This window comes from Nelusetta ayraudi, unplaced genomic scaffold (genome assembly GCF_046127955.1).
Source record: "Nelusetta ayraudi isolate G7.1 ecotype Tasmania unplaced genomic scaffold, CSIRO-AGI_Nayr_v1 ptg000070l, whole genome shotgun sequence".
NCBI lineage: Eukaryota > Metazoa > Chordata > Actinopteri > Tetraodontiformes > Monacanthidae > Nelusetta > Nelusetta ayraudi.
In genome coordinates this window covers 1,030,545-1,047,109 of record NW_027466120.1, presented here as the reverse complement: position 1 = coordinate 1,047,109, position 16,565 = coordinate 1,030,545, and the positions used below count along the sequence as shown (strand labels likewise).

General features: G+C 47.8%; 1 protein-coding gene across 7 annotated transcripts in view; it reads left to right on the top strand.

Moving 5' to 3' along the window:
• The first annotated feature begins 1,338 nt into the window (after nt 1-1,338).
• Nucleotides 1,339-16,565, top strand: part of prdm16 (PR domain containing 16) — a 166,414-nt gene continuing 151,187 nt past the window's right edge. For all 7 annotated transcript variants that reach the window (XM_076042381.1, XM_076042376.1, XM_076042382.1 and 4 more), the window contains exon 1: nt 1,339-1,477. In XM_076042381.1, coding sequence (XP_075898496.1) covers nt 1,441-1,477 — 37 coding nt within the window. In that variant the 5' untranslated portion in view covers nt 1,339-1,440. The remainder of the gene's footprint in view (nt 1,478-16,565) is intronic.

Sequence of the window (16,565 nt, the reverse complement as noted above, 5' to 3'; positions counted from 1 at the left end):
TAGTAATAATTATTATTAATAATAAAATTATAACTTCAGACTGAAAATAAAACAGTAAAACTCGTGGCAAATGCATTTAATTTCAAATAATTTAAAATACGGGATTCCACATGCCGGTTATTTTATCTTGATAATTATAATTATAGTCACGCTAGCGATGGAAAAAAAATCATATATATATATATACTTCAAATTATCATTATTTCTTAAGATTGATTAGAAAAGTACCTTGCTGTCCACGGCAGAAGGTTGGATGCCGATCTCCTCCTCCCCGTTGCAAGCAGGTGCAAGGCTGAGGTTAGACAGACCTGTGGTGCTCCACCTCTGCGCAGGTAAACCTGCCTTCAGCTCTCCGCCACTGAGGAGAAATAGAAACTAAACACACACACACACACACACACACACACACACACACACACACACACACACACACACACACACACAAATAACCGCTGTGCAAATTCTTAAAAAAAAAAAAAAAAGAAAAAAAGAAAAGAAAGTGAACCCCGAGCAGGAGGAGGGAAGAAGAAGAAGAAGAAAAAACCGTCAGTATTTGTTCACGGTGCGGTTTCTGCTGCTGGAGCCTGCAAGCGAAGCATGCGTCACACAGCTGCTGGCCGCTGCCTGTCCTGAGGGCGAACACACACACACACACACACACACACACACACACACACACACACACACACACACACACACACACAACCAAATCATAGCCTGTAAAGTGCAACCCCAATGAGTCTTGGAAGTATTTACGCCCGCAAGTGCATTAATGAGAGTTAAAAATAACCTCTGCGCAATTTGCAGCAGTCACACGCGAGAGAGAAAAAAAAACCCTCATAACATAAAATGTGTTTGTTCCAAAATAAAAGGCATGTAAAAGTTTGTTGCACGTTTTTTTTATCATTACAAAATCATGATTTAGTCAAATAAATTAAAATAATATTCACGTAAATACTGTTCGTCATTTGTATATGATAGTGGAGAATCTTACCTTGGAGCTCCCTGCATGTGTTCGCAGCTGTGTCCGCCAGTTGTGGCTGCTGAAGAGGGTTAAAAAAAAATAGAAAATCCGGGAAGGTGTGTGCATGTGTGTGAGGGGGGTGGAGGGGGGGTGTAAGGGGATGGCAAAGTGGGGGAGGGAGGGAAGGTAAGATGGTGCGGCGCGAACGGGAGGAGGAGGAGGAAGAGGAGGAGGAGGAGGAGGAAGAGGAGGAGGAGGGGAAGAGATAAGTGATCTAAAGGGGAGACGATAGGACAAAAAAAGTGATGATGATGAATACATTGGAAAGTTTTTTGGCCCCGGCGCGGGTGTCAGATTGAATGGCCTGTGCGCATGTGCGAAGGTGTCCAAACTGACAATGCTGGTGAGATGAAGATAGTGTTGTTGCTGCTTCTGGGCTCACGGAGGACGACGAGAGGAATCTGCAAGGCGACAAGATGAGATCCAAGGCGAGGGCGAGAAAACTGGCCAAAAGTAGGTTCTTCTGCTTTTCCCCCGCACGCGATCTTTTTGTTTGTTTGCTCCTTTTACTGCCGGAGCGCTTTTCCGCCGCCGGCACCAAAACTCCAGCGTGTCTCTCACGTCCACCGCCGCCGCGTCCTTGTCATTTGTCATATCTTCAAGAGGCGAGGCTCCGAATCTTTGCCCACGGTTAGAAACTTTCTCCTGGCCGAATAACGCGTCCCGCTCCGGCTGCCCGGGTCCCGGCTTCCCTGCATGCATCGGTCTTGGCTTCGCTGCTTTCCCCGGCGTCACAAACTTTCATGCGTGATGGGAAACGCCGCTGGTGCTTTGCCTGATTACGCTCCTGCAGGCAGAGAATCGCCGCCGTCCCGAATGTCTCAACTCGCTCTAAACATTTTTTTTTATTTTTTTTCTGGCGTGTGTGTGTGTGTGTGAGTGTGTTCTGGACGTGTGCTTGGCGTCTGCGCGCGTCTGCTTTAAGCAAAAGTTAGCAAAAGTTTCCGATTCGGTTTGTAACTTTTTTTTTTTCTCCCCCTTTTTGAAATAGAGCCCGAGCATGTCTTGAGAAATCATATTCCCGGCTTCTAAAATAGTGGGCGCTGTGGCACCGCTGTGAGCGCTGCTCGCGCCGGGCTGTGCGCGCTCAGGCTATTTTTCCTCCCACTTTCGCCTGCACGACTCGGACGCCTAGAATGAATGGTGAATTTCAGAGAGGGAAAATATTTCATGTGGCTGTTTTTTTTTTTGTTGTTGTTTTTTGTCGATGCATGTTAAAGTGCATCAGATATGGCGGTTTGGTAACTTTTGTTGTCGTCCCTGGGCCCTGGCTCTGCTGCAGACTGCTTCCTCCTCCAGGGAATGCCAATCAATATTGCGTCCTTCTTGCACCAAAGCGCCCATATAGTTGCACCAGTGAGTGGTTCTGTTGCTGCTGCTGCTGCTGCTGCTGTTGTTGCTGCTGCTGCTGCTCGCGTACCACGGAAAATTTAAGACATTCGCTTTTTGTAAACATGAGCACCGAGCTTTCGGAAATTGGCTGTTTGTGTCATCTCTCCGTTGTTTCTGTGGAGTTTGGAAAAAGAAGAAGAATCAAACTGGTGCTTTCTTACTCCTGTACGAGCACTTGAACAGGGATCACGAGTCACTTTATTTTGCTTTTAAAACGACGGCTTGAGAAATACTTGTTCGCATTTTACACAGGCCCTTTTTGCATTTCTGAAGATATTAAAATTAAATTCCTTATTTTCTTTTTAAAAAACATTTCATTTTGAAGTTTTGATAAATAGTGTGATGATTTTATTAATTTTAAATTTAGAATTTTGTTTTATTTTTTAAATTATTAGCAGCGTTATTATGACTGAGTATGTAAAGAAGAGGACATTGAACTCAAAATATTTTAAAGCTTAACACCTCCTGTTTTTTTTTTTTTTTTTTTTGGAATGCTTTATTGTTCATTGGCCAATAAAGGCTTCCTTTGCCAAATCCCACCCATTCCCCCATTTAAATTATTAGCATTCCATCTTCAGACTTTTTTTTTTTTTAAATTAAGAATTTGCATTTCATTATTAACTTTCAAATTTATTTGTGTTTTATGCAATCTACTTTGCTGGAAATGTTACATTTTTGTGGGTTGCAGCACATTTTAACATGAGCAACTTTTTTTTTATATATATACAAAATACACAGCTATTTAAAGCCTGTTTTTTTCCTTTTCTTATTTGCTTTGCAGTCATTTTCACCACTATTTTCATGCCCTTCATGATTCTTATGCACTAAGTCAAGATCCAGTTTTTTTTGTAAACTTGGGAGAGAAAAGGGGGAGGGGGGGGAGCACAAAGTTAATTGGACCACCTTTTTTCTGTTCTTCTTTTCTTAAAAACAAACAAACAGACGGAGGATCCTTGTGGCCCAGTAATTGCACTTGGTCTTGATCTCCGGCTTGATAGTTGTGTTGATCCCGGTGCTAATGAACACAAATAAGCCCCTTTGTGACGTTGGAGGGGAGTCCGCGGCCTCGGTGGCCTCGGCCGTGTTTGTGCTGCAGCGGTCGTGCACAGCACAGGATGGACACGGCGGACAACGTGCACGAAAAATAAAAATTAAAAAACCACGCCGAGCCACAACTTTTGAATGCGACGCGTGGGAGTTGATTCGACCCCCCCCCCCCCCTCCCGCCTCACAGCCACACACACACACACACACACACACACACACACACACACACACACACACACGGACATTTTTTTTCTTCCCTGAGCTGTTGAGGTGAACGAGTCGTGCAGACCCACAGCAATGTTCGCTGCCAGCTGCCTCGTGCAGCCCCGCGCAGCAGCGCTCCTGCTCTTCGGGCACATTGCGCGCAGACATTGGACACAGACGGGGTCACGACTGTGCCCCACATGAGAAATGTGAATATGCGTGTGGTTTGAGAAGCCTGCATTGATCCTACAGCCGCCCTGCTTTGTTTACACAATGCTTTGGGGTCAGGATTAAGTGAGTGTTGGCGTGTTTGGATTATAATATGATCGCCCTCACAACGCGAAGGCCCTTTTTTCTTCCTCCACCGAACAAATGTCGTCCTCTTGCTCGGATTTCGCTCCGCGTTGCTTTCGGTCTCGTGATTTCTTGTGGACTTCGTTCTGCAGACTTCAGCTACAGATAAAAGTCACTTTTTGTTCTTATTTTTTTTTCCTGGTGGCGTTACTGTATCCGTATCAAAGCTGTTCACTGCTGTAGCCGGAAAACGTTTCTTTCTTTTCATTTTTTTTTGTTCACAGATCACTTTTCAAAGCCTAGAAAGAAACAGCCAATCCACCTCTGATTTGTTGTCATTTCATAAAGTAAATACCGATCAAGGCAATTTAGCAGCGCACAGCACACAATCCCAGCCTGGCGTGTGTTTTATTTTAAATTAATTTTAAATTGTTGAAATAATGAAGCTTTTACACCTTTTGACGCTCAACGATCAGGCGATTCCAGTGATCTAAAATTCTGTTTGCAAATATTAATGAATATTTTTTCACTCCCCCCCCCAAAAAAAATAAAATAAAATAAAAAAAATAAAATAAATGAATGAATAAATCAAAAAACGTGTGTGCACGTATGCACGTACACAGGCTCGAATGCCCGCACGCGCAGCTGCGCCATGACGTCTCCATTTTGACGCATCGGAAGCAGAGGCATGAAACACCTCTTTTGACCGTTGAATGAAACAGATATTTATGACTTCATTATTTTTCCTAAAATGCATTTTTTTTCACGGCAGCAAGTTTTTTTTTTTTTTTTTTTTTTTTTCTAATATAAGCCACCTCCTGACCTTTCCTTTTCCTTTCCTTTCCTTTTACACACACACACACACACACACACACACACACACACACACACACACACACACCTCTCGCTGTCTCGCTGCCATACACGCACCAACTGCCAGATATGCCTCTGGTCTGTGTGCTGAGCTCTCCGTCCCTGAGATAGACTCCCAGCCACGGAGTTGGCCTGGCTCGACAGCCTCTGATGTTTTGACAGAAGCAATAAAACCTAACCCACAATAGTTTGGAGGCAACAATGGCAGCTATGTTAAACTTCTGCCTAATCGTTCAGGGCCCGCACAGCCCGCCTGCCATTACTGTTATATCGCCGCTGTGATAGCGCTCCAACGTGTTCACAGATTAGAGCCTGGACATAAAAACGATCACACCGTCGAAAGATTTTCTTTTTGTATGTATATTTTCATCGATCTGACTGGGATCAAATGGGTTTTTTTTGTGTTTCCTTCTCTTACATGAAAGTGTAAATCCTTCTGTTTTTATGAACATTTTGTTATGGTCTCAGTAAGCTTTGGGACAAATTAAATCTCATTCCCTTGTAATGTGTCATCATTCAGCTTGGTTTGGTGTGGTGCAGCTACTGACAGCTAATTATTAGCCTCACAGCTATTTATTTGTTATAATTTGTTTCTAAGAGTTGTTTTTTTTTTTTTTAAAATGGAGATTAAAAAGACAACTTTGATCCTTTTTTTTGGGGGGGGGTCCTGTAGACTTTTGGTCGATACAGTGGGATGGGAAAGAGGAAATGTGAGACTCTCGTTCTTCCACTGAGCCCATTTGCATTCATGTGCGATGATGTGAACGAGCTCCGCGGCGCTCTCTATCAGGCGGCAGCACTTTTACAGTTTTGCACGTGCTTTTTTTGAAAATGAGTGGAGTGACCACTGCCAGGATCACTGCCTCTTGAATCTCTTGCGCCCGCAGAACCCGAACCGTCCAGATGATGTCAGACCTTGTTAGTGGCGCCTTTAAGGAGTTCCTACTCTTATTTTTTCTTTCTTTATTTATTCATGCTCTTGATTTGCTATTAGAAAGATTGACCTCTCGCCGACGTGCAAAATGTTGTGTTTACCGCCCTTTTCATTCTGTTTTCACCGTCTCCGTCTGGACCGATTGTAGGAACGTTTGAGGCAAGAATTTTTGTGTGTCCCATCAGCATTTTCCTCAGCATTCACTGACTCTGGGATGCTCTACCTGGTATATAAGTGGAGGATGCAGGTCAGGGCGTTTTGCAGGGCGGCTTCTCTTCGTCCCCATTTGTTTCTAATATCCAATTGTAAACATTTTCTTTTGCGACCCCCGGGACGAAGAGGCCACCTCATTTATAACACTGACTGTGCAAATCAGCCTATTTGTGTCGAACATCATCATTTTGTCTTGTGGGAAGTGACTTTAGATAAAGCTGAGTGGAGAGTTGGACGCAGTTGCTCTGTTGTCCACCCACCCCCCCCACCCCCTCTCACAAACACATGGTTCACATTTCATTCACCTAATATCATAGAAATAAAGATGTATTGCTTTTTGTAACCGTATCTTGTAAATTTGCTGTGAGAGCAGGCTGCTGAAGACCCCCCCCCCCCCCCCCCCCCCAGCAGTAAAGTTTTCCCTTCACTCTGAAATGAGCAGGACACCACAGTCTGTTGCCTGGTTGACTGGTTAACTGAAAGAAAGCAGCAGCTGCTGGATGTTCCTCTGAAAAAGGGTGCTGACTCTCTATGTTTTTGTAGATTTACTGTATGTGAATATTTCAGAGGGAAAAGGCAGATTTCAGCTAGTTAAGTTTGTTTTCAGTGGTTGTTGTTTTTCTAGCAGCCCCGGTTACAATTTGTACATGAAAAGTGTCTCTGAAAAACGTAATTCGCATTTCTTGTACGCGTGTTAAATCTGAGTGTTTCTTGTGTTAAACACACACTATTGTGCAGATGGACCGTGAAAAGAAACACACACAAAAAAAAACACTCAGTTGTTTTTGTTTTTTTTTAATAGACAGATTTTTGGGCAGTGTTGGGATTTAACCCCAATCAATCACAAACTAGAAAGGTTGAGTATAAATGTCACCAAAACAGCAGGAGCTGGCTCTGTTTGCTGGCTAAAATAGTGTGCGCATGTGTGTGTGTGTGTGTGTGTGTGTGTGTGTGTGTGTGTGTGTGTGTGTGTGTGTGTGTGTGTGTGTGTGTGTGTGTGTGTGTGTGTGTGTGTGTGTGTGTGTGTGTGTGTGTGTGTGTGAGCGAGAGAGAGAGAGAGAGAGCACCGCTTTGTACAGTTCTTGTCGCTCCTGTCACTGTTCTGAGCTTTGACCTTGGCCAAGCCTGGCACGGTGATGGGTGGGCACACCTTACACCTGGACACACACACACACACACACACACACACACACACACACACACCCACCCCTCCTGCCTGGTTGCATGCTGGCTAAGTCAATTTTTTAAGTTGACATACAAATGCCACTGCATTAAGCTCTTGCACATGGCTCTAAATCCCATTCATTCCATTGATACGTTGACCTCACATTATCCAGTTGGCAAATACTCTCTGCCTCTCGCCGCCGTGACCTCACCGGCCGTGTTTGTAAAAACACAGCAATCTCCCAATCGCTTGGCCGGGGGAGAGTGCGGCGTGCCCGGGAGACTTTCAGACGTATCCCTGATGTTTTCTTTTTTCAAACAGCTCCCCTGCTTTTCGTCTCTCTTCATAGCCCTCGTTTCCAGCCCGCAGATTGTGTGTGTGCATGTGTGTTTGGGGGGAGGTGATCGGCGGAGTGGGGTGCAGGGTCTTGTTAAAAATAGCCAAGCAGCATTCGAAACTGCCGTGTGTGTTGGCCAAAAAGGGCACTGTAAAAAAAAAAGAGAAGAAAAAAAAAAAGAGAAGCCATCACGCTGCAGTCGAACGTATTTTGTCTTGACCTGCAGCTTCTCATCAAGTTACGTCTGAGCGAGACGACTGGGTTCAGCCTCTCTAGCGCTGAGGACACACGCCGACCCACTTCCTGAGCGAGCGGCCAGGTTCTGGAGGTCTCTCTCTCTCTCTCTCTCTCTCTCTCTCTCTCTCTCTCTCTCTCTCTCTCTCTCTCTCTCTCTCTCTGCGCACCGCCACCTGCTGTTCGGCACTGTCTGCTGTTTGCAAAACAAGGCGGCAAATGTGTCGAGTCCCTAATTAGCATGTTCCAGCAGCCCTCCTGATTCCCAACACGCAACCGTGATATCCCAGGACTCGCCCGGGCCATTGTGACTAGTCTTATCTGGGTCTAATCCCGATTTGTTGGGTGTTAGCCGGTGCACGTACTCGCTTGTTCTCGCTCTTTTTCTCCTCCCTCTCGCTTTAATCTATCAGTCCATTTCCTTCTTTTTTTTCTCCCCCTTGTTTGCATTCATAAGCTTCTTGTCTTATTTAGACACCACAACGTGCCTTTTCGCCGTCCCTTTGGCACAGGGCTGATAGGAAAAGCGCGTGATAATGGATCACGAGCCGGGTACGGCGTCACACGCAATGAAGACGCGTTCAACACATTTCGAAGAACAATTTTTTTTCAACTTTAAACACAACTTTACACCAGTGTAGAGTTGCAGACAATTGCTATTTCATTGCATCAGCCGAAGATGGCTTTTGTATTGAGACGGCCTGGCCGAACCGAGGCTTGTTCATGCTGCAGGTCAGGGGAGCAAAAGCTAACTGAAGACCAGCGTTTAAGCTGTTGCACTGTCCAAAGTAAAATTTCCCCACCAAACAACACATGCAACAACTTACACACACACACACACACACACACACACACACACACAATCTCTCTGTCTCTCTCTCTCTCTCTCTCTCTCTCTCTCTCTGTCTCTCACACACACACATGCACTTAGCGGCCTGTCCCCAGTGGCCGCCCCTGATGGCTCATCCTGTCCAGATATGATAAGCAGACAAACTGCTGTGTCCCCGGGGCTCCTCGTCTGTCTGCGTCCGACGCGGACGGTGATGCGCGGCAACAGCGGCGTCTGGAAACTCGCTCCGCCTGCGCCGCTTGTTCCATCGGGCCGCCAGTTCAAAGCCTCGGCTCCGTCCGTCTTCTCCTCTGTCCCCCCCACCCCCCCTCCCCGCCCCCCGCTCTCTCCGTCGCCCGCCACGTTTCTCCACTGCCACAGAGATGGGCAGGCGGTGTCTCATTAGTGCGGATTAGAGACATCTCCGCGTCTCATGGGGTGGGGGGTGGGGGGGGGACTTTTCTCTTCTTTAGCCCCTCCACCCCTCCTCCTCCCTCTTCTTCTTCCTCCCTCTCCTTTCTTCTCAGAGATCAGGTTCTTTGATTTGGTCAGATAAAGCCCTCTTTCATGTCAGTGGGGACGGTCAGCGATTACACTGTCAGACTCCATCGTTTGGGAGAGCTTGACAAATTTGTTCATGCTAGGGTGGACGTGGTTGTGGGAATTGTGTGAGGGATGGAGGGGCGGGATGGGGGCGGGGCTTAGCACTTGGAGATTCACCGTAATTGAGCCGTCATTATCCAGCGCCCCTGCCCGGCTGAAGCAGCAGTCCTCTTATTTTGTTTAAAACTTGTCCAACTTTCTTTGGTATAGGGATGGAAAGAGGAAAGGTGAAAGAGGGGTAGGTTGGTGGAGTGGTGGTGGTGGGGGGGTGAAGGGGTGAAGGGCACCTCCTTCACATTAAAACCTCTAGCTGACTGGTTTACTCTATTTCCCTCTATGAAGGTTTACAGTCTTTGGAATTTTTGGAGGAAAGTGGAGTGTCCGGAACACACACACACACACACACACACACACACACACACACACACACACACACACACACACACACACACACACATACACACCTAATGACTGCCTGGCTAACACCACTGTGTTGCCACAATCGTGTGTGTGTGTGTGTGTGTGTGTGTGTGTGTGTGTGTGTGTGTGTGTGTGTGTGTGTGTGTGTGTGTGTAAAAAGAGGGTATTTCAGGGCTGATAGTGCGGCCGCTCAATCAGCCCCGAAATTTGAAAGGAGCTAATCTGAAGCCTCCTTGTTAACCTCAAGTCAGATTAGTTGTGAGGTGATGAGTTGGGTGGAACGCATGTGTGTGTAACCAATCTGCAGTGTGTGTGTGTGTGTGTGTGTGTGTGTGTGTGTGATGGGGTCGTGGCTAAAACATTTCAAGATGGCCCATTAGCCGCCTGTCGCCCCACCACCACCACTCCACCGACGGTAGGATTCCTCTGTGCCGACCCCCCGCTCCCCCCCCACATCCTCACCCTCCCACCTCTCCACCGACCAGTCCCTCCATCCCACAGGGGCCACCCCTCCGCACACACCCCTCCGCACACACACCATCAGCCTCATCCTGCCGAGTGTACGGTTCCAAAGTAACGACGAAGCAGCCTGCGTGTGAAAATATTGAATTGCAAAAACATCCCTGGGTGAGAGGGTGTGTGAATGGAGCTTTCAGCGCCGGGACCGACCCGGGCCCTGTGCTACTGACTGATGGACAACAAATGGCATTTTGTGTCCGAAGGGGGGGAGAAGAGAAGAGAAGAGAAGAGGAAGAGAAGGGAAGAGACAGAGGGCCGATGGTGGCGGGGAGGGATCCTGAGGTTTTTTTTTGTTGAGAACTCTTCACTCTGGGGCCCTTGTATGCAGGTCTGAAATGCCTTATCACACGACCTGTCTGACCTTTGCTCCCCTTACTCAGTGAAGGCTGTCAGGCTCCTCTCCAGTGCGGAGCACAAAGCTCCAGCAGCCTCAAAGGCCACCATTCACCCCCCCCCTCCCGCCCCCCCACACTCTCTCCCCCCGCCACCAACCCACCCACCCCGACTCTCCTCCAAAGGCAATAGGTAAAAGTAATGTCAGTGACCTCCACTTTCCTTCCCTCGACGGGAGGGCAAAACTCTTAAGATTCCTCCGATAATGTCAGAGGTAGAGCGGGTGGTCATCGGGCCCCGCAGCCACTTCCATGAGGAGGTGGAGCGTAGCGCCAAGGAATTAAAAGAATTAAAAGAATACAAAAAATATTTAACTGTAACTGTCACTAAAAATATTTTTATTATTTTGCCGTATTACAACAGGTACAAACATTTGTTAATACACATCAATTTGGTAATATACGAGGGCCGGAAGGAAAAAAAAGGAATAGGCAGAAGACAAAAGGCTTATTTAAGCCTATCCTTCTATATACTAAAGTCATACATATAGCCATTCTTTGGTTAAAGAGACACTTCATGTATTCATGCCTGATGGGAAATGAGATGGATAGGGGAAAAAAAAAACAAAGGTTCATTTTTAGTTACAGACTGGGAATATTGTTGGGTAACTCAGCCCAGTGTGTGTGTGTGTGTGTGTGTGTGTGTGTGTGTGTGTGTGTGTGTGTGTGTGTGTGTGTGTGTGTGTGTGTGTGTGTGTGTGTGTGTGTGTGTGGGCGAGGTGACAGTGTACGCTGGTAAAAACGTCTGAGGTCTCCCAGGACCAACCGGGTCACAGTGCGGCGGCCGCGTCCTCCCGGTTCTCGCTTTGCGACACACTGGCACATGCGCTCCGAGGATTCTTTCCTCCTCTCTTCCCATTTTTCTTTTTTTTCTTCTCCTTTTTCCATCCTCTCATCCCCTCCTTCTCTGGAACACTGGACTTTCTCTCTCTCTCTCCGGTCCCCTTTGAAAGGATGCGGCGTCTTTGTGCGGCCTGATAAAGGATGCCATAGTCCCCCTTTTTCCCTCCTTTGTGGCCCCGAGGCTGGCGGCTCCTGTAGAAGTGCAAATGGTATCCTCTCGGAGGGGCTATCCCCGCGGGCCCTGGAGGGCCCTCGCTCGCTCTCTCTCCCTCTCTCTCCTCTCTTGGCTAATTACCACCACCACCACCACCACCACCGCCGCCGCCCCCTCCCCTCCACAGGCTCGCTGGCCCCTGGAACCATGGACGGCACATTCCCACAACCAGCACCTGGCCTTCTTTTCTCCTGGCCCGCTTTGATGGCTGACACCCCAGCCGACCCCTCCCTCCTTCCTCGTCCTCTCTCTTCCTCTCCGCCTCGCTACCTCATCTCTATTTCTTTCCCTCCCTCCCTTTAACGGCTCCCTCCTTCCTTCTCTCTCTCTCTCTCTCTCTCTCTCTCTCTCTCTCTCTCTGACTCTCATTACCAGGGGTTTTAAATTGCTTTCTGACCCTGACAAACTGCTCTTGTTGAAAAGGGAGATGTCGGCGAAGGGGGCGGTGGGGTTGGGGGTGGGGGGGTGCTAGCGGATGTGAGCGAGAAATGGCGGAGGCGACGGAGTTGCCAGAAACTTGTTGGTGCGCACAACTGTTGGGTGAGCGTGCCCAGTCAGCATCCTGCGCCGCCGCTAAGTGGCTCCCCGAACTTGTCGTGACTATAAGTGAAAGGCTTACAGCATGAGGACACCTCGGCGCAATGCTACATGAATTAAGGGAGAAGTTGTCCAAAATGAACATGAAGGCTGTTTACCACCTTCTTGCTTACTTTATGTCGAGTCTCTGATGATAATTATTAAGCTTCAGAGCCCTCTCTGGGTTTTCACCAGGGGAGAGAGTCCCCCCCCCGCCCCCCCACAGTGGCCATGCAGTTGTGTAAACAGCAACAGAAGTGTGTTAATGTTGCTGCTGTGGTGCACTTGGCTGTGTAATTTCACTTGAAAGAACAATGTTAACGTCATGTCTTCAGCTAGAACAGGACACAGGTATGCTAGAAGTAGCACGGTGGGCTTGCTTGCTGCTGTTATTTTTTTTTATTCCTGTCAACATTTGCTGCCAAAGTCAGGGTTTCAGGTCAAATTGGACTTGAATGCAACACAACAAATATAGCACGTTTATATTTTAAATTCACTTTTCTCTCCCTTTTCTATGGTCACGGCATCCATCCCTCAATGAAACTCCAGTGCAGTTGGATTTGATGTCAGCAGAGAATAGGTGAAGTTTCAATCTGGGCTCCATTTATATTCATCTAACTAAAATAATTAAAAAAAAAGTGAGAGTCATTTACACCATGGCTAGTTTACAGTGTGTGCCTTTTGAATGTCGTTGGTCTCAATAAATCCAACACATATTCTAAAGTCCGTTGAATCTCTCGGGGATCAGCCAATCACACACACACACACACACACACACACACACACACACACACGCACACACACGGTGTTTGTGAAGGAGATTTATTGTAGGGGTCTGTGTTTGTATATGGGGGCCAGTGGTTGATGCAGATTAAGTTGCTCTTAGCGCTACGATGCTTCACACACACACACACACACACACACACGCACACACACACTGGGGCACAAATATCTAATTTAGTTGCATATTTGCGCCCTAACAGCCGCCGGCCTAATCAATAGCCCTGCTCCCGGTGGATTTCACCAATTCATAGCTGGCCTGCTGCAGTCTGCTGGTCCCAGCGAGGCCGTGCAGACAGCTTTGTGAGGAAAACAAATAGCTCTATTACAAGCTTGCATCTCTGCGATGCTCTGTGTCCCAGAGGCAAGAACGGAGGAGGGGGGGCTCGGCCCGTATTAATTATGTGCTCCCCCCCTCACAGGAAAAGGAAACGTTGGCGGAATGACACAGGTTCACCAGAGCCGAGGGAAAGGAATTTGAAAATGTTGTCGCATATTTTGCAGCCAGAATCAAAGAAACAGCGGCAAACTTCTTTGGCTTGACGCGCGAAACCACCGACAGGCTGATTAAATCTCAGCCCAACGTGGAAACACTTCAACTTGTGTATTTTCTTCTTTTTTTTTTTTTTTTTTTTTTTTTTACGACGCTAACTCAGCCGTCTGCTGCTTTTTTGTTTCATTTTTAACCGATTTACTCACAGAAGTCTTGAGCAATTATAATATTTAGATATTCAAAGCCAAACACGCCGGTGTGCTTTTTTTCTAGGCGTCACATCTTTAGAAGAGTGCGCATAGTGGGCAGATGAGGGCATTCGCAATATTGATTGGTTTCTACAGCTGATGACAGAAGCCACACACAAGTGAAGCTGCGGCTACGTGTCTGGTGTTGTCACTCCTAGGGAGCTGCACACGCCCAAACCAGTTGCACTAGTGTCTCCCAGTTTGGCTCGTCACAAAGGTCAAGACACGCATTTGCCGACGATATTGTGATTTTTTTTTTTTCTCTGCCAGTAAGTCTGTTGGCAAGCGCTGGATAAAACAGCTCCTATTGCGCCCCCCCGCCCCCCCGCTTCAAATCTCTGCCTCCAGCCGCCGCCGCGGACATCCTCCTTGCTGGTGCCGCTGGCCGGACGCAGCTGCTCGTCCCTGTGCAGTTCACACATCATCACTCCGAGGACCTCAGTGATGTCACTCTGTCCCTGTCGGCCACGGCATGACGACCGTCAGCTGGACGATCTGTCCACAGCGGATCGTCCTGGCGGTGAAACAAAGCTCCACCTCCTCTTGTTTGTCTTCAATCATTGAGCAAATATTTCAGTCAGATTTGTGGGCTCAGTTTATCTGGATGGACCAATCAGGCCCACCTCCGTCGTCCAGATCAGGGCTCTAAAAATTGACAAAGGGGCCGGAACAGCAGCAGATGGTCCGAGTGTTTTGGTGGCCCACCTCAGAGGAGAAAGAATATATCGTGGGATATGTAGAAAACATGTGCTTTAAAGTCAATTAAAAATGAACAAAAGCATTCCAACAAAATGTTATTGTTATTATTGAAATTACTGGGAAAACACACAGCGAAATACAGCTATATATCTATACTTAGTATCAATGTAATTTCTCCAAGTTCGACAGGCCGGATTAAAAATCTTAACGGGCCGCATTTGACCCCCAGATTGTAGTTTGTCCACCGCCGGTCCAGATCCTGAGGAGAAACTCTTTTAGTTCCAGTAATTTACTTTCGTCATCGCTCCTCATCTCTTGGCTCATCAAGTCGTGCAACAGTCCCGTCGTGTCCAGAAAGGGAAAGAGGACGATCCGGTTTCCACGTGATCCTCGAGCTCGAGGCGGCCACTGGTGCGGTTTTCCAGCATCCAAAGGCGCCAATTAAGCTGTTTTAATTGCACGGGGCGCCTCCTTCAAAGGAAATGTTTGCGCTGTCGAGCGTGTGTGTTTGTCAAAGTGGCGGTTTGCCGAAGATGCGAAGGTCGTCGTCTTGGCGCCGCACGGGCCCTGCTGACCTGCTCCTCCTCTGTCGCCCTGTCTCCATCCCTCTGCCTCTCTCACCGCCGCGCACACAGAAGAGTCTTGTTTTTCGACAGCTCTGAGGAGTGGAAAAGTGGGGCCGTGTCAGTGCAGACAAAAGAGGCAGGTGGGTGAGGTGGTGGCCCGTCGCCTTTCAGTTTTACCTTTGTTTTTTTCTTAACGTAAAGAAACACAACTTTTTGAGAAACGCTAAACAAGATCTTTTGCGAGACCCTTTTTTTTGAATTTCTTTGAGGAGTTCTGAAAATGAAATTCCTCTAATTTGTCTTCTTAATTGTCTTATGATTTTCAGAACAATAATAAAAACTTTATTTATTACATTTTATTGTTTTTGAACCGACAAAAATTATGAAAGTGATTAATAATTCAATTCGTAACAAAAAAACAAAACAAACTCTAACCATTCATGAACTTGTGGTATTGACTTTTGAAACAACTTAAACCTCCAAATCCAGCCGCGCTCCGCCCGGCTCCCTCCTCCTCGCCGCTCGATCCCACTTTAATCAAAAGTGCGTGTGAGGCTTTTCTGCCGCCGCTCTCTTTCCTGACACCTCTGCATTTATCTCTTGGACACGAGCTCGGGGCGGGACCCCGCGGAGAGGAAGGGCAGGCTTTTTTTGTTTTCTGGGAGGGAGAGCGGCGGGGATCTTTGATGGCCGCCCCGACCCGACACATCTGAGAGCACTTTGGTGAAATAACAGCAAATGTTTGTCTTGTATTGTATGGCACGCTGCTGGAGGAGCGCTAAAGCCCCTTCTTCCACTGCCTAAAGCACCTCTTAATAAAATAGTCAAGAATAACTCTTTCACCTTAATCTTCCCCCTCAGATTACCGCACTCGGGGAGGGAAATTAGCAGCAGGCCCGTGCGCCCCCTCCCCTCCAGCAGCCCCCCCTCCCGTCCAGTCTTTTGACACAGTTACATCTTTTGGATCGTTTCCGAGTGCTTGTCCTCTCCGTCCATCCTCTCCGTCTCTTACCATGATGGGCGGCGAGGGATTATTATTTTTTTTTTTTGGCCGTTTCATCGGGTCAGCATTAGAGGCAACATGTGGCTAATGGGTGGCCGCGTTTTGCACAGTCTGGTCCTCATCAGCGGCTGAAAAGCAGACGCAGCGGCCAAAACACGGCCGCTGACAATTGATACGAGGCCTTTTAAGTGGATCTGCTCGGTTCAAGGGGTGGCAGGGAAGGGGGGGGGCGAAGGAGAGGAAGGGGGCGGAGCCTGTGTGAGAGCAAAAGGCATGCGTCTGTACGTTTGCCTTTGCATGCTAATCAGGTCACACACACACACACACACACACACAGACACACACACACACACACACGCACACGCACACGGCAACCCAGTATCCTTTGGGGAGAGAGGACGCACAACTGTTTGTGTGTGCCCCGTGTCCGGGAGTGTAACGCACACCTTGAGTGCGGTGGCGGTGGCGGCGGCAGCGGCAGCTTTGAGCCCCGGGTTCGTCCCGCCGTCTGATCCTCGTAACCAGAACTCACCTCCACTGCTTCCTGTCCTCCTGGCGCTCCTTCCCCTTTGCCCGCCTGCCATCTGCGTTGGCCAGGAAACACTCACACGCACACGCACGCAAACAAACTTCAGTTTTGTCCGGTGGATCCGTGAATGGCAC